General features: G+C 48.1%; 9 protein-coding genes across 9 annotated transcripts; 5 read left to right on the plus strand and 4 right to left on the minus strand.

Annotated features, from left to right (window-relative positions):
- The first annotated feature begins 522 nt into the window (after window positions 1-522).
- Window positions 523-4,279, plus strand: DFJ58DRAFT_765317 (uncharacterized protein). The gene is made up of 13 exons (XM_041388756.1): window positions 523-828; window positions 902-1,400; window positions 1,453-1,822; window positions 1,889-1,995; window positions 2,057-2,089; window positions 2,141-2,405; window positions 2,456-2,914; window positions 2,961-3,238; window positions 3,294-3,326; window positions 3,380-3,438; window positions 3,494-3,617; window positions 3,676-3,782; window positions 3,836-4,279. Exons 1-13 carry the CDS (start codon window positions 687-689, stop codon window positions 3,955-3,957), a joined length of 2,598 nt encoding a protein of 865 aa, XP_041248847.1. The 5' UTR covers window positions 523-686; the 3' UTR covers window positions 3,958-4,279.
- Window positions 4,280-4,423: 144 nt separating this feature from the next.
- Window positions 4,424-5,578, minus strand: DFJ58DRAFT_765319 (uncharacterized protein). Its single transcript, XM_041388757.1, has one exon. The coding sequence runs from the start codon at window positions 5,307-5,309 to the stop codon at window positions 4,614-4,616; it is 696 nt and encodes a 231-aa protein (XP_041248848.1). The 5' UTR covers window positions 5,310-5,578; the 3' UTR covers window positions 4,424-4,613.
- Window positions 5,579-5,661: 83 nt separating this feature from the next.
- Window positions 5,662-6,282, plus strand: DFJ58DRAFT_653278 (cytochrome b5; the record flags this gene model as incomplete). Its single annotated transcript, XM_041381735.1, has 3 exons — window positions 5,662-5,914; window positions 5,963-6,152; window positions 6,213-6,282. The coding sequence occupies 3 exons, from the start codon at window positions 5,662-5,664 to the stop codon at window positions 6,280-6,282; spliced, it is 513 nt and encodes a 170-aa protein (XP_041248849.1).
- Window positions 6,283-7,449: 1,167 nt separating this feature from the next.
- Window positions 7,450-8,841, minus strand: DFJ58DRAFT_714080 (G protein alpha-subunit; the record flags this gene model as incomplete). Its single annotated transcript, XM_041383977.1, has 7 exons — window positions 7,450-7,514; window positions 7,573-7,780; window positions 7,829-7,900; window positions 7,956-8,427; window positions 8,479-8,513; window positions 8,642-8,736; window positions 8,796-8,841. The coding sequence occupies 7 exons, from the start codon at window positions 8,839-8,841 to the stop codon at window positions 7,450-7,452; spliced, it is 993 nt and encodes a 330-aa protein (XP_041248850.1).
- Window positions 8,842-9,616: 775 nt separating this feature from the next.
- On the plus strand, window positions 9,617-11,110 carry DFJ58DRAFT_765325 (uncharacterized protein). The gene is made up of 4 exons (XM_041388758.1): window positions 9,617-10,347; window positions 10,424-10,513; window positions 10,570-10,725; window positions 10,803-11,110. The coding sequence occupies exons 1-4, from the start codon at window positions 9,646-9,648 to the stop codon at window positions 11,010-11,012; spliced, it is 1,158 nt and encodes a 385-aa protein (XP_041248851.1). The 5' UTR covers window positions 9,617-9,645; the 3' UTR covers window positions 11,013-11,110.
- Window positions 11,111-11,512: 402 nt separating this feature from the next.
- Window positions 11,513-14,062, plus strand: DFJ58DRAFT_653205 (uncharacterized protein; the record flags this gene model as incomplete). The annotated part of the gene is made up of 8 exons (XM_041381726.1): window positions 11,513-11,643; window positions 11,699-11,715; window positions 11,773-12,112; window positions 12,178-12,403; window positions 12,454-12,893; window positions 12,945-13,435; window positions 13,568-13,698; window positions 13,781-14,062. The coding sequence occupies 8 exons, from the start codon at window positions 11,513-11,515 to the stop codon at window positions 14,060-14,062; spliced, it is 2,058 nt and encodes a 685-aa protein (XP_041248852.1).
- A 533-nt stretch (window positions 14,063-14,595) lies between these two features.
- Window positions 14,596-16,351, minus strand: DFJ58DRAFT_44781 (Clavaminate synthase-like protein). The gene is made up of 7 exons (XM_041380451.1): window positions 15,830-16,351; window positions 15,599-15,772; window positions 15,352-15,538; window positions 15,141-15,284; window positions 15,030-15,086; window positions 14,907-14,970; window positions 14,596-14,845 (listed from the first exon to the last, which is right to left on the minus strand). Exons 1-7 carry the CDS (start codon window positions 16,205-16,207, stop codon window positions 14,755-14,757), a joined length of 1,095 nt encoding a protein of 364 aa, XP_041248853.1. The 5' UTR covers window positions 16,208-16,351; the 3' UTR covers window positions 14,596-14,754.
- Window positions 16,282-17,667, minus strand: DFJ58DRAFT_44759 (uncharacterized protein). The gene is made up of 4 exons (XM_041380449.1): window positions 17,118-17,667; window positions 16,995-17,061; window positions 16,801-16,942; window positions 16,282-16,740 (listed from the first exon to the last, which is right to left on the minus strand). Exons 1-4 carry the CDS (start codon window positions 17,414-17,416, stop codon window positions 16,673-16,675), a joined length of 576 nt encoding a protein of 191 aa, XP_041248854.1. The 5' UTR covers window positions 17,417-17,667; the 3' UTR covers window positions 16,282-16,672.
- Window positions 17,668-18,482: 815 nt separating this feature from the next.
- DFJ58DRAFT_765339 (uncharacterized protein) lies at window positions 18,483-20,115 on the plus strand. Its single transcript, XM_041388759.1, has 4 exons — window positions 18,483-18,752; window positions 18,809-19,202; window positions 19,255-19,469; window positions 19,521-20,115. The coding sequence occupies exons 1-4, from the start codon at window positions 18,549-18,551 to the stop codon at window positions 20,028-20,030; spliced, it is 1,323 nt and encodes a 440-aa protein (XP_041248855.1). The 5' UTR covers window positions 18,483-18,548; the 3' UTR covers window positions 20,031-20,115.
- The last annotated feature ends 403 nt before the right edge of the window (window positions 20,116-20,518 follow it).

The following is a 20,518-nucleotide window of genomic DNA, read 5'->3' on the forward strand; positions in this document are numbered from 1 at the left end:
CTGACAGTTTAGAATCAAGTGACCCTGAAGTTTGAGCGGGGAGGGGACGTGTCTTCACTACAATGGAGAGAGGGTCGGGCGCCGTAAGAGAGACAGATGAATTTAAAAAACATCAAATGTGCAGGACTGTCAATTGAAGGAGATAACCCGGATTGAGGCTACGCGGCATGTAATGGAAGTTGATATTGAAAATTGAGCAAGGTTAAGCAAGATAGTCAATTCTGATGCAGAACGGCTGATCAAATTTGGTAATTTGTACAATGAGCCATGTTGAGAACAAAAGTAGAGGAAAATAATTAGAGTTTTGTTCGGAACACTTGACGACCAGGCACGCGTACACGGTGCTCAAGGCGGCCCCGAAGTTGCGTCGTGGGTATGAATCTGATGGAAAAAAGCAAGTTGCACCCCAAGGAAAGAATTCATGGAGGTGGAAGATTTTCCCCCTTTTTCGTAAAGATATTCAAGATAAAATATAAAATATAAATGTATGTATGATATGTGTTTTTCATGATTGTACCAAGATTTGATAATCATTGAGCTTGCCGTGGGCATGTGTTCCCCTTAACAAGTACTTTCTCCTTCAAGTTTTACGAGTAAGTCTCGCGTGGCAAAGCATCGAAAACCAGTGCCGTATTACCAGTTACCATTTTCCCTTCTAAACTCTCATCCCCCTTCTTTCAGTACTTATGGTCATCAGCACAGACAGTGATATCTATACTCCGTTTCCACAAGGCATGATGATGGAGGACGGTCCTCAGTCCAGTGAGGATGGCTCCGGCCTTCACTCACCCATCTTCGGGGCTCAATTTCCTCAGCCGCACGGGGACAGTAAGTCCTATCAAAGCTCGTAGTCTTTTCAAAACAACGTTAATCGTCATTTCACATGTTGTCCACAATAAAGTCCGTTATCATCAAGATCAACTAGATATACAACATGCAGCGGGCATCTTAGCCTCTCAGTTCGATTACACCAATATCAACATCCACCCGCACCCTCACCTTCTCGAAACTCCTTTGAATCTTCATTCAAATCAGAATCCTCACCACCATAATTCATATCAGTCTGAGTTTTCTCTTCCACAAAGAAATCACCTTGGCCTTGACATTCCGCCCCATGCCTACCCCAACACCCGCCTTCCCCCCCCTCCAGCTCATGGCGGCGCCGTCAATTTGTCCTACCAAGGCCCCCCAAACCGAAGATACTCTGCCGAGGACTTGCGTCCACAATCTTACTCCTCCGGTGGTGGCTCAGCACAACCCCCTGTAATACAAACTCCAGAGAGCACTCGATCCTCTGTTCCAACGTCAGAGTCAACCCCTCAACCACAGCCAGCAGCATCTACATCCCAGGATCCGCCCCGCAGGGAAATTTCGAATCAAGTGATAGCTTGTCGGCAATGGTGCGTTCATTCTTATTCTTATTTCAGGCTGCTCATTCACGTGGTTGCTAAGTCGTGCGAGGAAAATTCGGTGCGACTCCACAAGACCAATTTGTCATAATTGTGTGCGCCGCTCGAATGAATGCCAATATGATGCAGCACCCAAACGGCGAGGGCCCGATAAAAGGCCAGGCACTCGCCAGCGCTCATGTAAGAAACGTCCAACCGATGGCTCATCCCCTCCTTCCCTTCCGTCCAAGCGGAAACGCACTTCGGTCAGGAATGATGACTACGAGCTTCCGCGGGAATCTCGTGGACTTCCCAATGTTCCCGCTTTGCGGCCCGATGGGGATAGAATTCGACTCCAGCCCTCACTTTCACCTACTGGCCCTGACTTTTCTTCGTCTATGCAAACGCGTGCAGCCTCAGACGACAGTTATCCAGTACGTTTATCTCACCGTGTTTTTTTATCTGCCAAATATTTTTTGACTTGACCACTTCTTATTCAGCATCAAGTGGAGAAGTACCGCATCCCATCAACGCCCTCCGTACAGTACAGTCGCAAGGAATGGTGGGATAATTTGGTTATGAGCTACTCTACTACTCGGGATCAGTCGTACGTCATTTACATTATCGATTGCATGAATAGACTAATTAAATGACGCTTTATTTATCAGTTTAAAGGACATAGCATCAGATCTCTCAACATTGTAGGTCATCGACTGATGTGATTCAATTGGTTTGATTTAATCTTTGTTAAGGTTCACCACTAGCGGTTACTGGTTATCATTCGTGAACGTTCCAGAATTCGTCCACAGCCTATATAACCCTGAAGAACGTTCGCTTATGCAACCTTCACTTGTTTTTGCGGGGTTAGCTTTAGCAACCTTGATGAAATCGAGTGAGATGGAATTGGGGTCTGCAGGTCGCGAGCGCGCCGTCTGGCTTCGTGATAAGGCGCAGGCTTGGCTCGAAGCGTCATTGAATTCCCAATGGATAGACATGACCCTTGCGAAAGCTGCTCTTGTGAGTTTGTGCTTCTAGCTTCTCTCAATTGTTGCTTACGTTCTATCCAGATCATCGCTGTGTACGAGTCCTCGGCTCACCCACACTATACCTCCGAACGCGCGAGACGCTCTCTGGCCTATCTCGATGGAATTGTTCGCCAATTAGGCTTGACGTTCCTGGACGGCAATGAGCCAGACGTGTCGACGTTCACCCCTAATGCTGTACCCATCGCTCACAGACGCCGCCCCTTTGACCAAATGTCTAAGGACGGGGGCCGTACCCCTCATGCCATCCCTCGCAAGTGCGACTGTATCCCCCTTCCAAATTCATCTATCGCTACGGAACAATTTTCGTCTTCGTGGTCTTTCACGCCACCTTGGGATCCCTCGTGGACACCTGAGGAGATGCACAAGGAATCTTGCAGGAGGCTATGTTGGAGCGCCCTTAACCTCGTGGCCAGGTACACGTCACATTGCATCGCGTTCCAGAAAGAACCGAGCGATCTTTTCCTAACCGACCCTTCCAATGTTTGTTCCTTGTCCGTGCATTTAATCCAGGCTGACAGTTGTACAGTTTCGGTTACTGTTCCCTGGCGAGATATCACAACGAGGGTCCAACGAGCACAAGGCGCAGTCTCCTAAAGAATCAATATGGGCACTCTATTGCCGCAGCATGCTCCTTTGGAATTTCTGTACCACTCGTCTCCGGAAAAATGTTTTTAGCAGCACAGAGACAACGGACCTTGCGGTTGAAGCTTGGTCGGAGACCCTTGAAATCCAAGATGCCTTGGATACCCACACTTGCAACCTTGATATGGCATTGTTGTACATGTGTCGGGAGTACGTGTACAAGTACGTCTATTTCATCTCCTTAGTGTTTTCTATTGATGACAATAATTTTCTGCAGCACACAAATCATAATTACTCAGCTTTTACAAGCGTAAGCATATGCTTTTGGTATGTCGTCAGTCTTGCTGATGGTGGCGTATCTAGTGGCCATGCAGAAGCTGGAAATTCCCCTCAGTTCAACCGCAAGCAGGCTGAGCAGTGGCGTAAGTGGCTCTATTTTCGGGATGTGTTGATTGATTGTAATGTTGGCAACGGTAGTGTACTACCAGAACCTTTTCATCCGCAGAGTTAAGATGTCAATTCACCATCTTGGCGATCAAGATGGCCATCTTTTCACAAGGCAGCCGTTCCAGGTGACCTGGTTTTTAAGCCAAGTTGCGATGTAAGTCCAGCGCACATTCAGAGACTTCACCTGTTCAATATGGAAACTATACCCGCAGATGTCTTTCTTTGTGGGAGGAGGACAAGTCACTTCTTGATGCTTTGGAGATTGCCAAAGACGTCATAGTGCCGGTAGACGTGTTGAATACGTTGTGGCCTTGCCCAAGTCAGTAATATAAGTTTTCTCATCATTATCACTGATCTGATCGGGATTCCCAGTGTTATTGAGCAAATGCGACGACTTGCGGAAGCGGGTGACAGAGGCTTGCCACACCGTCAATATCGCTGCGCCGCTGCCACCCAACTGTTCGCTCCCTCCACTTCTCCGGGGTGGGCCATAAACAATCTCAGATTCAACAACTCATATTCAATGCCTCTTCGCCTACGATCCATCGCAAATATTGTCTACCTGTTAGTTTACGCCAGATGCTATGTCAATATTGTTTCGCTTTCTGCAGCCTTGGTTATTACTGTATTCGGTCTCTCTTACTCTTTCTTTCTCCATAATTTGGTCAAGCTTCGCAATAATATTTACATCACCTGATGGTTTCGACACCCGTTTGTATTGTACCACTTCTGATACCCCTGTTGATTGTCGATTCCGCTTGTCGTCAGCCTGTTCTTCAATAACATTATCAATGACGACTTTTTTTTACCCGCGGAGGATGCCTTGATGATGAAGCAAACTTTTTACCTTTTGTGAGTGGAATGGTGCCGAAATGTTTTCGGTGCTTCTTGATTCCGACGTGGTGATTGGATTTACCACTACGAGGTCGATCAGGGGATTAAGAAGCCCATGCATGAATTTTCCACTTGAGGCTTACGGACACGGCATAATACTCCATACCACTGGAGAAATAACAATTGCAATACTGTACAGAAATCCCAGTGTGATCAAGTACATAGGAGTATGTATGTAACAGCGTCAATGAGTGTGCTTCGTTGCATGATAAATTGTTCGATTGTTCGATTTGTGGAGAGTATGATGCTAAGTCCTTTATGAATGCCGGCTTGACATCCGACCCCTGGGACAATCCTCTCCGGAATCAGGTCCACAGGTAGCAGATCTCCTGGAACATGTGCGGCTTGCATCTAGACGGGGCGAACCCAATCGCGAGTATGGTAAGGAAGGCGCCCGGTAGTAATATCCATTAATCACCGCCAGATTCCTGACGCATTCGTCCCGCGCGACAAGCCGTTCGCTTGTATGGTCAAGAATAGGTTTCAGGAGCGCGTTCCTGTACCTCTGCCAATCCTCAGGGGTATAATTCTCGCGTCCTTCTTGATCCAGCCAGACAAGCGCATCAAACTTGATCATGAATTCGTTGAAGATGAGCTCTCGCTCTGGCAGCAATGTACCCAATACTGTTTGGAGGCGCCCGTTCTGCATTGCCAAGTGCCACTGTGCACTAGCCTGAGGCGGGATGCCTCTTTCAAGGTCACGGGCCATTGTGATGGTCTCATGCCGCAGATTAACGAGGGTTATGTCATTCCCTAGGAGGTTGATGTAGAGAGCCAGTGATATGATTGAGCGCTCGTCCAAAATAGAGTTCACTTTGTGCGCGTGAGGAGGTACCAATTTTGCAATTTCTAGCAGGTAATGCTGTGTGCACATCGGTAGCTGCGTGAAGCTGAGACCCGAAAGAGAGTAGGGAAGTGGTTCATAGACAGGGACGGAAAACGGGGGAATCATGGTGGACGGACGTTAGAGACAGGCAAGATATGATGATGGATACAAGAAAAACACAGCAGTCGTACTGATTGCGAGTCGATGGTTTGTGCCATCATGATGCGACCTAGTTTTATAGTCGAGAGGTGTGGCTACTTTGACTGCCAGGGTTACAGCACTTTGACAAGCACTATCCAAGCTGCAGAAGAAAACGATACATAAAGGGGATCCCGGTGGATGCCAGTGGTCTATGGTGCTTTGGCTAACAACAAGCTTTGAGGAAAGTAGACAGGATGGACGTTAAATTTGAAGCTCCGCAAGCACACCAGGAAAGAGTGTAAGAGGCGGCAAATGCCGAATTAGTGGTTAGCCAGTCATGTTTTTAGTGGTGATCTATGGACTCGTGCTAGCCTTGCCCCTTCTATTTCTCGTACAACGACGCGCCTTATCGCCATCGCAGCGGTCTCCACCAGTAAACTCGCAACCAGAAGAGAAGAAGTCCCTAAAGACCATCATGCAACCACCTAGAGACGACCTCGACCCCCCGAAGGATGACCCCTTCACCCTTGATCAACTCAAGCAGTTCGACGGCTCCGACAATTCGAAGCCGATCTACGTGTCTGTTAAGGGTTTGTCCTCGTGTATGAGGTGATGATCCTCCCGCTCACTTCTCGTAGGCACTGTCTTTGACGTCACACGTAAAAGCGACGTGTACGGTCCCGGAAAATCATACAACATCTTTGCCGGGAAGGACGGCTCAAAGGGACTCGGAATGTCCAGTTTGAAGCCAGAGGACGCTGTACCAGACTACAGTGACCTACCGGAGAACGAGAAGAACGTCCTCAATGACTGGTTCTTATTTTTCCAGTATGTCCCGAACAAGTTCACCTGGATAAGCGTGTCACGGCGCTTATCTTCACTTAACAGGAAACGCTACAACATTGTCGGACGTGTTACAGATATGCCTACTTCAGTTTCTAATCTCGCTAATCTATAACTATCATCCAAATCGATAAATCCCTGAGCTCTATCGCCGACTCATCAATTTGCTATAACCGTCGTTCAAACGCACCTGTACTATTGCATCACAACCCTATCTTGCATTTGCACGAATACCTTTTTGACAGAAATTTGATCTAGGCGTTCGCCAGCAAGTCATCGGAGCACTATCCTAGTTACAGCGTCATTACCTGCTATGTGTGGCTATGATTCTGCTCGCCAGCTGTGTGGCGTTCCCCTTTATAGTGGCGTCTGCATTATCGGCAGACTCGTGATGCATGTTCTGGAACGGGAATGGATGTTCAACTATGCTTGAAAGGTAAATAAGCTTCTGCCATACCTGTGCAAAGACTCAACCTGTCCGTTGACTTGGGCGCTTAACTAAGCCCTATGCCTCCTCGGGAATGGTGCTTACGGCGTCCGCAGATGCCATCAGTCGCCATCTTCTACTCCAAGAGTACTGCGCCATTAATATGGAGAAAAAAAAGATCCCATGATAGTTACTTATCAAATTCGAGCTATACTTGGATCCGGTGGTGTCAACGGGCATGACAGGGCACCGCTCTTGTGATGTCCCGGTCATCCCACAGAGCCCGCCACGATCGTGGATCCAGCACCACCGTCAACCCCCAAGCGCGTGGTGTGTAGATGGATGACTGATGGGGTTCTCTATGTGGCTTGGGTGAGCCATGTGCTCGATCATATCAGTGTTTTACAATAATATTATCCTAAGCTTCGCATCATTCACACCTTAGGCTAATATATACCACCCATGGCCGGAACGCCCGGTGCGTTGCCTGAAATTTTGATAAATTCAATCACAAAGAATTAACGAGCGGTCAAGATAAGGGCTCCAATTACATAGGAATCGTATAAGAGGGTATACTAGGTTTTGCTCAATCCGTGTTTTGGTCGAAGGAAATGAGAGAGGAAGAGGGGAATGACACAACGATATAAAACACTCCTACGAACCCATCACGGTACGTGTATGTTCAGAAGAGCGCATAGAACGATGATAGACGTGGGGATCTCAAAATAAGCCAAGATGTAGAGGTGTGAATGTCTGATGCGATGAAAGCTGATAGAGCGAACTGCATGCGCGAGAGCCAGATGATGCATGGGATAAAACAAAGACCAAAGGGAGAAGAGTGGCGCTATGGTGCCGTCACAGCAGGCCACACTCACGAAGATGAATCTGTAGCAGAATATCTTGAATAGCACTCAACACGACTATGAAGGGTGGCAGAGTCAGTGTATGTAAGCCACAGGCGCAAGGGAGGGTTCTTACATCTGATTTGTTGAGTATCCGTTGCGCAAGTATAATGAGCGTATATTTGCTTGGTCGCCGCATTCTGATTGAGCGCAACGAAGCGGTGAAGCAAATAATCGCAAGCGGCATCATAGTTGTCGCCGCCCGTGTAGTCTGGGAAGTAGTCACCAAGCGGTGAATGTGGGAGTTTCTCAGCGAACAGATCGATTTTGTTCAAGAACAAAATCTGTGCAGGGAATAAGTATGTAATACGCCACGAGGTAAAAGTACGTACAATTGATGTCTTAACAAACCACCGTGAATTGCATATCGAGTCGAAGAGAGTCAGGGCCTCTTGCATGCGATTCTACGGGCGCAATTAATCTGGAAGGAGATATACAAATGAGAAGCTTTGAACTTACAACACTCTCATCTTCATACAACATCTGATCGTACTCGCTCAAGGATACCAGAAATACCAACGCTGTGACGTTCTCGAAGCAGTGAATCCACTTCTTACGTTCACTTCGCTGACCTCCGACATCAAAGAGCTTGTACGTAAGTTCGCCAACTTTGAACGTGGTTTCGGTGATACCAGTCGTCTTCACTCTACTCCGTAAGATATCTTGATCCGTCGGCATATACCCTGGTCCGCACATGCGGTCGATTGCGTTGAAGTAGTAGACAGCAGAATCGTTCAACTGGAACTCTCGTGAGCGACGAACGGCCTCCTTGACACCCGAGTCTCGCCAAAGTCCTCGAATGGCATCAGCAACATCTCTCGGGAGCACATCACACTCAATTTGGCCAGGCAGAGCGAGAATTACAGCACGACGAGCATCGTTCTGTGGTGATAGAGATATATCGAGTTGAGGCATAGCCTCGAGGATGGCGCTAGAAGACCTTCAGGGTTACAATCGAGTTTTGACCGGTTATAGTACGCACCGCATGGACTGAAGGGTGTTGCAGTAAATTATTTCCTTGTAGGCATCTCGTTCAGAGTCGTTATAACCCGCCATGATGGATGAGTTTCATCTGCTTGAGGACGGTAGACTGATAAAATATGATTCGTCAACAATGTGTTCGGGATGGTCAGTGCGTAACCGACCTTTCCTGACTCTCCTGCGCCCAGCAGCAACATTTTAATCTCATTCTTTGCCATCATTCGATCTCGTCTGAGTTGGTTTTCAATCTCATCGTTGCCTACAAAAGACGAGCTTAAGACATGTCTTCGTTCGGACATAGGGCAAATGAATACGTACGAGCCTTGGCCTCGCTGTCGACGCCAGTAGATTGAACACAACCCATGTTTTGGAAAGAGAGAGAATGTCGTGCGTGAACAGAAAGAAAGAAAGGAAGATTGCAAACAAGAAGACGAAAGGTAGAGATCAAAAGTTTCGAAGGAGCGGGTGATCCAACAATAATTAGCGGATGTGGGAAGTCAGCAAGCAAAAGAAGAAATCGCTGACATGGTCACTCGTCTCCGAATTTATTATATTTGCTTAATTATTTTCTCGGCATTGTATGTGCTTCGACCCATCTAGAACTTTGACAGTATTCCATTATTAATGTTAACGTTGTTCACCCTCTACAAGCTACGTATACTACACAGTGAAGTATGTAAGTAGATCGCTTCACTCCAGTCTAGACTCTCAATTCAGAGCGGGATTCGAGAGCCGCTTGCTTCTACAGTTCTGTCAAATGCAAATAGAAAATGTCAAGCTACAAGTCATCGCCCTAGTGGGAATGTACCTGGTAGCTCGGTGGTTGTAAATATTAATGTAGCTTTAGTTGTTGATAAATATTTCAGCACATTGAAATTGGAAGACAGCGCACTGGTCCAATGGCATTATGCTTCTACTTGATCAAATTGTAGTTAGATCTGCGCGTGGAAGCTGGCCAGTCAGTAGTACCAATCCCGGGAGAGGTTCATGCGGAAAAAAAGTTGAGGCGAGCCCTAGTAACTGTCCAGTGAGTTGACGGGACTCCGCCCACTGACAGGAAGTGACAAGGCTTGCCGCTCAAATTATGTAATATTCTAATGCTAACACAAGCCCTTGTCAATATTAGATCACGTGCTCAGGTTGGACCACGACCTTTCCTCGCAAAAGGATGTCTCAAGGAATGGCTGCTGAGGAATCTTGTAACCGTTCTGGAATTCAAGACATAGTACTCAACCAGGCAGCTGCGGTTCACGATCCCCCACCGCCTTATCCATCGCAAGAACGGCGCTCACGCGCGGCTCGACATAGTCGGAGGCATCGCTTACCAGCGCCATTATCACCACAGGTTCCACCAGATTCGGATCGTGCTTCAGGATATCTTTCCCCTCAATTATCAGTCTCAACTCATTCGTTCCCTCGCACTGAAGATGCCACAGAGCAGACACCACTACTTGGTGATTTTCTGTCAGGCTCCGCCCAACGTTCGTCGGGACGTCAGAGGACACATTCGCAGTCGAGCACAATTATCTCGTCCAATTCATTTGCGCCCTCTCTAGCGCAAACAGTGCTATCGTTACTCCATTCTGATCCAGATATCGAGTCTGACGTGGACATATATGAAGCGATCGGGGATGACCGTGACTATCTGTGTGCACACGATGGTCACCAGAGGCGTCACCAGCGTCCCGGTGCACCAATAGAGTCACAGTCTGGAGGCTCGCACAGCTGGCCGCTGTTTTCACGGCGCTGCTGGTCTCATTACTTCCGACCCACGACTCGCAGAGCATACCATGCGGCTGTATTCCATCTTCTAGTGCTTAATTTTCCCTATGCCCTCCTTGCATGGGTCTACCTTTTCGTATTTACTTTGGTAAGCATTTTGCTCTAGCCTGGCGTTCAGTTTGGAAATTAAAAATTGCAATCACTTCTGACCGCGGCCTTTATAGACTGGTACAACATTATTAATTGCCTTGCCTTTGGGTGCTCTCCTATGTTTCCTTAATTTGCTCGGTGCCAGGGTGTTTGCGAGGGGAGAAGTGCGTTTCGCTTCTATCTTAATTTCAAATTGAATATGAAACTGAATCACTCGTAGCTCGGTCTCCAAACAACATTCCATGGGCCTCTTGCTTACCCACCTCCATATCCCCCCCGGCCTATCTTCCAGCGGATGCGACCACCGCGATCATCTGACGTAGAGTCAGGGTCACCATACCACGAATCTTCATTCTACAAGAACACGATAGCCATGGTATGTCCAATCCGCTTTTCCCCCTCTAGCCAAAAGCCCTCTTACCTCCGTTACTCGGCCGCCCATTATTATTATAGTTCACGGACTGGACATCCTATCAGGCATTATTTTATTTCTTGGTTATCAAACCGAGTATCACTTTGTTTCTAACCATCCCTCTGCTGGTGGTGGTCCCTGTGTCGTATGTGCTGGTGTTTCCCGCGCCAATGATTCTCAGAATTGTTCGGAAGCTGGGAATATGGCAGGCCAATGTTGCAGTAGAAGGGTTATACTTGGCGGTATCGTGATTCTCGATTCGTTCTGCTTATGAGTACACATGTATCTACTGTACGTAGACATTCGCTTTTCTTAGACCTTTGCAACAAGCTGTGAACTATGCTGTGAAGGTGGCGTGACTTATAAGCTGGGCGCTTATAATTCTGGGAGTAAAAGAATTATTACCCACGTTCTTAGGCTGCTGACGCGGCTTGACTTGCTTTCTCCTCGTTGACTCAGTCCGAACGGAACCTACGGTAGAGCCAGTCCCCGACTTATTTTGTTGCCTGACTATTTGTTTGTCTGTTCCCTAGACGCTAATGGACCTAAGCTAACTTGTTTGCTGCTTATAGCCTATTGCACCAGTGACCTGACAGACACAGCTTATATATCACTTACAGCGTTTATTAGATACCATCCTCTTCTTATCCTCACACACCCACCTTGTTACCTACATTCACACTATTTACACTCAAAGTGTCCTTCCTCGCAACGTTGGCTTGTCCACTCACCTTGAGACATTACCATTGCCATGGACGCTCTCAAGTCGCTCGTTCAACCCCTCGTCGGAGGCGCAGGAGGTTCCTCAGTCATTGACGGCATGAAGCTCGTTGTCCTGGGAGGAACAGTCGAGACAGCCAGAAGAGCCTCTAGCTCAGCTTGGTATGTCCTGAATCATTCTGATTCACCTCCTTACTGACGACAGCGCACCTCAAAGGTCTCATTTCCTCAACTGTAAGGAGTCACCCGTAATTTGACGCTTTTTTTCTGACATGCTATTACCTGACACAGCATTCTTCCTCACTGCGCATTTCTCGGAAGAGGACTATCCTTATGATTGGCTCATGCTGTGGCTCTCACGGCGCCCTGAGTGGCAGCGCTCTAGGGAGTTCGAAACTACCACTCGCACCACAACCCCTGGCTTCTCAGGATCTCGCCAAGCAGACAATTCATTTGGTGACGATGAAGAGGAAGAGGGCGATGAAGATTCACCCCCCGGCAAAGTCAAGACACGTGTCGTATTCCAGCCGACATTTGACACAACACACACCATTTATTACAAGGGTCACTGGCTCAGGGTCCGTCGCAGTAAAAAGCAAGACGGTAGCGGTTGCGAAGTCTTGTCAATAAGGTGATATTCAAATTCCCCTTCTGACACATTTTTGGCCTCGTGGCTGATGTATGTTGGTGTCACAGCGTCGTTGCGCGGAATAACACTATCCTCAAGCAGCTTGTCTTGCAAGCCAAGAAAGAGTACGAGGCCGAGGCAATCCACAGGATCCAGATCTACTTTGCAGACTCGCACGGTAGCTGGCGCTGGACCGACTCTCGTCATAAGCGCCCTATGTCGTCCATTGTTCTCAACCCTGGGGTAAAGGAGATGCTTCTCAACGACACGCGTGACTTTTTGAAGTCCGAGAAGGTAATTTCGTTATTTTATCAAAGCCACGTTCATTGTTCATAAATCCACAGTGGTATGCGGATCGCGGCATTCCATTCCGCCGCGGCTACTTGCTCCACGGTGTACCTGGCTCTGGAAAGAGTTCCCTTATCCATGCCATTGCGGGCGAACTCATGCTTGACATCTACGTTGTGTCATTGTCTTCTTCGTGGATCAGCGATAGTACATTGACCACCCTTATGGGTCGTGTCCCAGCTCGCTGCATCGTGCTTCTCGAGGATCTCGATGCGGCATTTACGCGGAGCGTCACGCGTGATAAGAGTTCCAATGGTACTCCGGATTCGTCGAGCAACAGCTCAGAAGAGGGCGCCCCGGAACAGCCGGTGACGAGCAGCAGCTCGAGGCACAGACGTCACAAGGACCACATCTCTGATGTAAACACATTGAGTCTGAGCGGCCTGCTGAACGCCTTGGACGGTGTAGCTGCTGCTGAAGGTCGTATCCTTTTCGCGTAAGTTTGAAATCTTTCTCCGGTTTAGCACACCCTGACGTGCACCTATAGAACTACCAATCATTTGGAGCGTCTAGACCCTGCGCTCTCACGTCCGGGCCGCATGGACGTTTGGATTGAGTTCAAGAACTCTTCAAAGTGGCAAGCGGAGGCTCTGTTCCGCAACTTCTTCCCATCCACGGATCAAGACAATGAAGTCATAGAGGGGGACATAGAGGGAATCGACTTACCCACGACGCCCACACCCCAGTCGTCCTCTCCATCACCGTCTTCACGGTCTTCAACGTTGTGGTCGCTTTCCCCTTCGTTCTCATCGTCAACATCATCTCTGGCGTCTTCCAAGGAAGCTTCGCCCTCAAAGCCTCCTCGAGATGGCTTTGGTTCCAAAAACCAAACGTACTTACCGCCTCCGGTCGAGGAGCATCTCACTGCATGCCAGCACTCCGCCAAGCCTTTGGATGGTGCCAGACTCGCTCAGCTCGCAAAGATATTTGCGGATTCAATTCCGGATGACGAGTTCAGCGTTGCGGCGCTGCAAGGCTGTAAGTTTCTTCTAATTTTATGGCGCCCTTTGTGCTTTGATGTTCCTTTCTATCGTGCTTTACTTGGTCTTCTGTGGGCGGGGTGGTGAGTGAGGTAAAATCATGTGCTGACACATTTTCGCACGACTTTAGATCTGCTCAAGAACAAGTCGCAACCTGAAGCCGCTGCCAATGGAGCTGCTGCTTGGGTGATCAGCGAGAGGGAGCTCAGGGAACGCTTGAAAAAGGAAAAGGAGGCTCGTGAACTCAAGGAAAAACTAGACGTGAGTATTCGGGATGTTGTCGACGTCGCCGAGCGTCGTCCGTTCTCCTGTTTATCCAATTGAACTGACATACTCCATTTAGCGTGAGAAGCGGCGCAAGGAACTCCTGGAAAAGGAGAAGGAGAAGGCTGAGCTTGAGAAGAAAGAACTTGAGCTTACCAAGCTCAGACAGCAGCTCCAGGAACAGGAGGCCAAAGACAAGTCCGAGGCTGACAAGAAGGACGGGGTTGTGCCCATTCCAGATCTTTCCGTCGACGATAACAAGGGTGAGCCCTCTACCGATGACGACAGCGACGAGGAAAACGTCCCACCTCCCTCCACTCCACCTGAAGCGGTTTGGATCCAAGTTGCCGATTCGAGTTGACTCTCTGCAAATGATCCCGTTGTTGTGGATGCACCTGATCCTGATGTGTCCATCTTAGAGCCGACTGTGGCATTCCCGCACGAGGATCCACTTGCACGGGACGTCACACAACCAACGACGCAAACCATGATTACTAGACCCGCTCAAATGGCCAACGTTCTGACGCTGCGTCATGCTGGAGGCTTCACGTTAGTGTATTATATGCTTCATTTCTATTTCATTCATCTCTACGCAATGCTATTGCATCTCAATCCCGTTGGGCGGAGGAGGCAGGCTTAGGGGTTTTAGAATGACTTGCTAAGCCTTGTTTCTTTTGTCTTGACACTCATACAATCAACTATTCCAAATTCCATTGCATGTTCACAACTGATATTGTCGTTTCTTCCCGGCTCATTGTATATCTTGCTCACCTCCTCCTTCGCACCCCCCTCCACTCGCATCTAATTTCCCTGCAGTGCTGTTATCTTGTTTGGTAGTCTGGTCAATGTATATTTGCACGTTGGACTCTTATCTCGCTTGCCAGAGAATTCTTAATATCCTCGGGAGGAAATCGAGGGGTCGTAAGAAATCTTCTTTCCCCATAAATCCAGGGTTGTAATGTCCTAACAGGCATCCACCCGTTGCAAATTGAAGTTTCCTTGATTTGGTACAGCGGGGGAAATATCTAGAGTACAGATCTGCTCTTCTCAAGCTCAATACGCACTGACTTGCTTTGGCAGGCCGTTGGGGAAGTATTGTGCGAAAAGGTCCGCGTAGTGGCGTTGCGCAACGTCAGGGTGACTCCTGACGGGAGAAGAGATATATTCAAACGTTGCCGCCACAGATAACCAATTGGAGAACTTACTTCACTCGCCCGATGAGGTTCACTTTTCCGGATGGCTCGCGGTCAAACTCCGTAAAATTGACAGCTGTAGAGCACGCATCAATAATGTTTACAAAATACAAAAGCAAACGACGAAAAACATACAGTCAGTCTGAACAGGGTCTCCTCGAAGTTGTTTAAGCTGAAGGATCTCAGGTGGGACTGTAAAATGGTCATCAAGGTATGTAAAACAAGTATTTCATCAAAGGCACTCACAGTCTAAGACTTCATCAGCGAGGCGAGCGTTCAGACTGATATTCTGGAAAAACGGCACAGAATAGCGGGGAGTCGAACCCACAGGGGGAGATAAGACGCGGTGCGATGTGGCTCTCGCCAATCCGCGGGTCACAAACTCGAGTGCTAGATCGTCGGAACAAAGAAGAGGTCAGAGTTGAAATTAAATGCGTCATGGCAAATTTCAGCCCACCCTTTCCGATATTCACAACGAACGTTCCTGGGATAGGAGGAACGTCGATCCATTGCCCAGAAAGATTTTGCACCTGCAGACCGCGATGGGGTGACGCGACAAGAAGGAAGGTCAGGAAACCGGCGTCGTAGTGGGGGCCCACGCCTTGATCAGTTAGAGAACCATCATTAGCGGGATATTTGACGATCTGAAAACAGGTGAATCCCGATCTCCATATAGTACATAGTGACCCTCATTTGACATTCACCTTTCCGCGGTGCTGCATCAATTCATCAGTATCGTAAAACTTGTTCAATGCATCCGACGGAAGGCCAAAAGCCTCCCCGAGTAAGCTGATGAATTGGTAGCTCAGAGCCTGAACCTGCTGGAGATATGTCTCCATGGTGTTTTTAAACCCTGGAATAAGGACCTCATCTGGCCACTGGGTGTACTCAGTTCAGTTCGTGCAGCTTGAAATGATTGAATACAGAACCCTCACCTGGCAAGGTCCCCACAGGCGCAGATGCTCAGGGGCGCCGGGTTTCCACTGCGTCTCATGAGGTGTTGCGAAGTCGAATTGCTCTCTATAATCTGTCTTGCCTTTGGTAAATTCCGTACCTAACTTGGAGTACCCAAGGAAATGCGGTGAATTCGCCATAAGGATCCGGTTCTTAGCCTCCTGGGGAAGATCAAAGAGTCGGGGGATATAGTCAATTAAATCATTTGTAACTTTCTGTGAGACGGTGTGGTTGTTGAGATACAGGAATCCGACATTAACCAACGCATGCCGGAGCTGCAAGATGAACTCTGGTTTCGTGGCATTATCGGACACGAGAGCAAAGTCGAGGACTGGGACACTAGAGAAGTTAGCTGCCATTGCAAGTCGTCAGCAACTGGTCAAACGGAAGAGCGAAGGAGGCTCCGTCAGCATGAATTGATGCCATGATCAGCAGGTATAACGCCATCATGCATGACCACGATTCGAATTCGCATACTTCCATCTAAATTTGGCGAGCTTTAGCGCCGTATCTCAATCCTACTCCCGAAAATGTATGTACACCTTTGAACCAGTAAGAAATCTATATGACCATGAATCTAAATTGATTAACAAGAAGCAGTAAATAGCACATAAGTGAAAAGTTATTATAACGAAGAAACCCTTAGAATGACCAAGGTTCAACAAATAGAAGAATGCAGAAGCGTCGACGTTTCCTTGTGCGGAAGTCCCGTCATGAGATGCCAGAGGCTGGCAGTCTCCTTGACTTTACTAGGAAGAAATCGCACGACACAGGAGGATGCGGTAACTGTTATGCGACAGAGGAGAAAGCGATGTCGGCGTGAATTACTTTGTCTCCAACTTGACTTTGATCTTTGCTTGACGCCTGCGTCTTTCTAGTAGAAGATAGCTCACTAGCGAAGGTACTCTAGTCAGCGATGTGTGATGCATCAATGCCTGAGGAAATGAATCACCAACAATCCTGTCCAAAGCAGCAGACGCTTCAGGCTTAACTTCGAGGAAAGCCCGCTGCGACATGCGCCAGACGCCAAAGTGTCGTTTATGCGGGTGATATTCAGCGACGGGGACCTCTTCCTCGTCATCTGACTTAATGAGCTGCAGCTTGGCTAGTTAGATAAAGAAAACACCAGTTGGAAAATTAGCTCACTTGTAAATTGCGTTTGGGTGTTTTCCAGCGGTACTCAGTGCCATCCTCGTGGACGAAGGTACCTCCACTGCCATCGATCATTAGAAATTGATGACCACTGGCTCATAGTGATCAAAAACTCACATTGCTGTACCGTCATTCCTGATAAAGTCACAAGCTCTCACCCACTCTCCTTCTGCATCAGGAGTGTTGAAGCGGACTTTCACATCCTTCTGAGGTTGATCCTCGATCTCTGCAACGCAGTTGACTACACGAGCCTCATAGTCGTATTTATTGATTTTGGTGAGGTGAGGGTGCCAAAATCGAGTGACGATCTCATAGTAGAACTTATTGTTGTCCTCAGCGAACGTGGTGTTGCGCACGCTGTTGGTGGCAAAAGTAAGTTTGTGTGGTGGTGGGGGCTTGGGTGCGCCGCGAGACATTAGAAGGAGAGTTGAGGAAGGTTAGAATGAGAAGCACAAGAGAAATATGACAAGAAGAAAGTGATGGAGATACAGGTTGGGCGAAGCAGCAAGCTATTAAGCTTATGAGCTGGAAGAGGGCCGCCGATACGTGATCGAGTATTGTGCGAATGAGGTTACTGGTTTCATACAATTATCGCATGATATCGCGTGTCGGGAAATGAGATAGCAGTGCGAGACTGACCGGTAGTCACGAAAGCGTGGAGCAAACACCATTATCCCGGATAAAGATCAAATCCGGAGGACGCGATTCTAAACATATTCCCATACACAGCTGCGATCTGTCCCTGATGCATAGATTTTCGTGGGTGTGAGAAGGACTAATCGCCGGAATGTGAACGAATGACCAGGAGGTTTCTGGGATCTGGGCATTAATCCAGAGCTCTACATGAAAGTTTGTGTGCACTGTGAACGTGAGCTTCTCAACGTGTGTTCAAAACAACAGCAACGATCACGGAGTAGTGTTAAAACAAGTTGTAGCGCGCGATTGCTATGTATACAGGTAATTGATTATCACCGGCACAGCGGGAATGGTTTGGTAGTATGTTGAACGTTATCGAGCAATGCATGGAATATAATTCCAGAGGCCAACTTGAAGAGGTGAGATCTGTTGCCGGTAGCTGAATAGACTGAGGCTTCATTTAGACTCTGTCGGATATTAATGAATCAAAACGTGGAAAGGACAGCCTGTAATGTGTCTACCGTCAGTTCCTTGTGAGAGTGTATTACTGAGTACTGACGGGGCTGTTAAGACTCTCCATCTTAGACTTGGGAAGAGAACCCCTCCTTATAGTACTAGTAATAATTACTAGAGTGTTTCACGATAAAGTGACACAAGGGAAGGTCAGAGCCCAGGGCTGAGCACTGAGCGCCGTCCCGGCCTGCGGATGACACCGCATTTTCTTGCTGTGCATTCGACGACGGAGCAGTCAATACTGCGGCCTTGCCAAGTCTCCGGGACCGGTAACCGTGGTGGTAATGGGAGCGCTGATCCAGCTTACCTAATAAGAACGGTGTAGTCAAACAAGTCTGCTGTCCGACCAAGTTGAACTCTGCGTATATACAGTTATTTGAGTCATTACTGCTCTCCTTCATGTCATCAAAAAATATGACGTTTGGATCGCCAACCATCCAATCGCGTCATTCATCAGTTCAAGAGTCTCATCCCTCACCCACATCTTCTATATTCGCAGGCATAGACGATGAGCTCCGTGATGCCTGGCGTGTTCATTCTCATGGTCAGGAAGAAGATCTCAGATATGCCCTTGATCGTGTAATCAAGAGAGTGGAAGAGCTAGTGCGTGGACAGGTCTGCTTCACTGTGGCAGTAACAAACCGATCATGATTCGCTAGTCGTCCTTGCTCAAGATCGCGTACAAGACTCAAGCGGAACTAGAGACATCACTGAGCGTCGCAAAATCTAATCTACAACTTATGATGTCCAACAATGAGATGCTCGAAGAAGCTCTCAACCGTGAAACCCCCTCCAGCGCGAAAGATGTCGGGTGGCGGCGCTGGAGCGCACGAGAAGCGCAGAACATGCAACGTGTATCAGAGGAAGAATGTCGAAGGAGTCTCGATTATGGCCCTTTGAATGAGTCGGGCGCGCCATCCCACCCCGCGAATACTCCATCAATTGCTGTCAATGGTATAGAGCCATCTCCAACTACCTCTTCTCCGGCGACTTCATCTGCAACCTCCCAGAATAACCAGGAGGGTCGTTTCTTCGGATTCAGGTTCAATAGTGGTACGCTTATCTGCTCTCATATAATCCATTCTTCATCTACATCTTGATACAGGATCAAAATCGCCTGCTGCTCATTCCATTCAAAAACACACTTCTCATTTAACTTCACCTTCCTTGCCAACTCTTATAGCAAGCACGAGAGAGAAAGAACTTCTGGAGCTTCGAGAGCAGCTTGAACGGGAACGCCTTGCACATACATTAGCGACTGCAGAGAAGGCTGCTATCGAAGCTGAGCTAGAGTCCTTGTCACAAGCACTCTTTGAGGAGGTATAGTTTCTACTCGCCTCAAGTTATTCAACAAACTTATATATATATTAGGCAAACAAGATGGTCGCGACCGAGCGTATCAAACGCGTCGAGACAGAGGAAGAACTACAAGAAGTGCGGTCAGAAAAGGATGCGCTCAAGGAAGCACTACGACTGATTGAAGTCGAAAATGGTCGACTTCGGGGTGCGCAGCTTTCTGCAGGAGAGGTATCGGATAAAACTCTACAACCGCCATCTTCGCATTCTCGAAGTTCTTCGCGAGACGCAATAAAGTCGCCGCCGACATCTCCTTCACCCTCATCCCCGGCTGTTGATGATGTTGCCGTAACCTTGGCACTTCCGTCAAGTGCCGCCTCGTTTACTCCAGATAATCCGGAGCATCTTACAGATTTCACCCTTGAGCCAGCACCGAAACCTCCATTTGTGGCGTCACACCGAAAAACGCAATCCGTGGAGAAAGCGACCTCCAACCTTCCAGACAATTCTCCTCCCCTGGGTTTAGGCTTCGCTAGCCCGACATCAGTATCCTTTATACCTGATGAACCATCCCCTTGGGGCTGATCTTAGCACATATCCCGAAGCTTGTTAATAATATCCACTTTTGATTATTGTAGCCATAGGAATCTCATTTGCCCATCACAGTGAACAGAAGGATGACGAATTGTTGACGTGACATACTAGACGGGTACTAGTGGTGTCGGAACCTGTCTGAACAAAGTGCACAAAGTAGGGGTTTGCGCGACGCATTCTCTGAGAGCTGCCAATGTGTAGTTTTGCCATCATAACCCAACTTGAAAATGGGCAAAACCGCAAGCCGCTAAATTATATATCTCTTGTGATTTTCATACCAAGTATTAAAGTACCATCGCGGTCACGTCCTTCGAGTTCCAGTCATGCAGGATTCTCCGCTTCCCAGCGATGCATCACAACCTTTTGTTAGTGCAACGATACACCACACTTCCTAGCTTGCCCGGTGCCGAACGAGCCCCTGGGGCAGACTGACTTCAACGATCTTGTCCACGATGAAACCAATGGACTGAGCTAGCCAT

Source organism: Suillus subalutaceus, assembly GCF_016647625.1.
Source record: "Suillus subalutaceus strain FC151 chromosome Unknown DFJ58scaffold_11, whole genome shotgun sequence".
Taxonomy (NCBI): Eukaryota; Fungi; Basidiomycota; class Agaricomycetes; order Boletales; family Suillaceae; genus Suillus; species Suillus subalutaceus.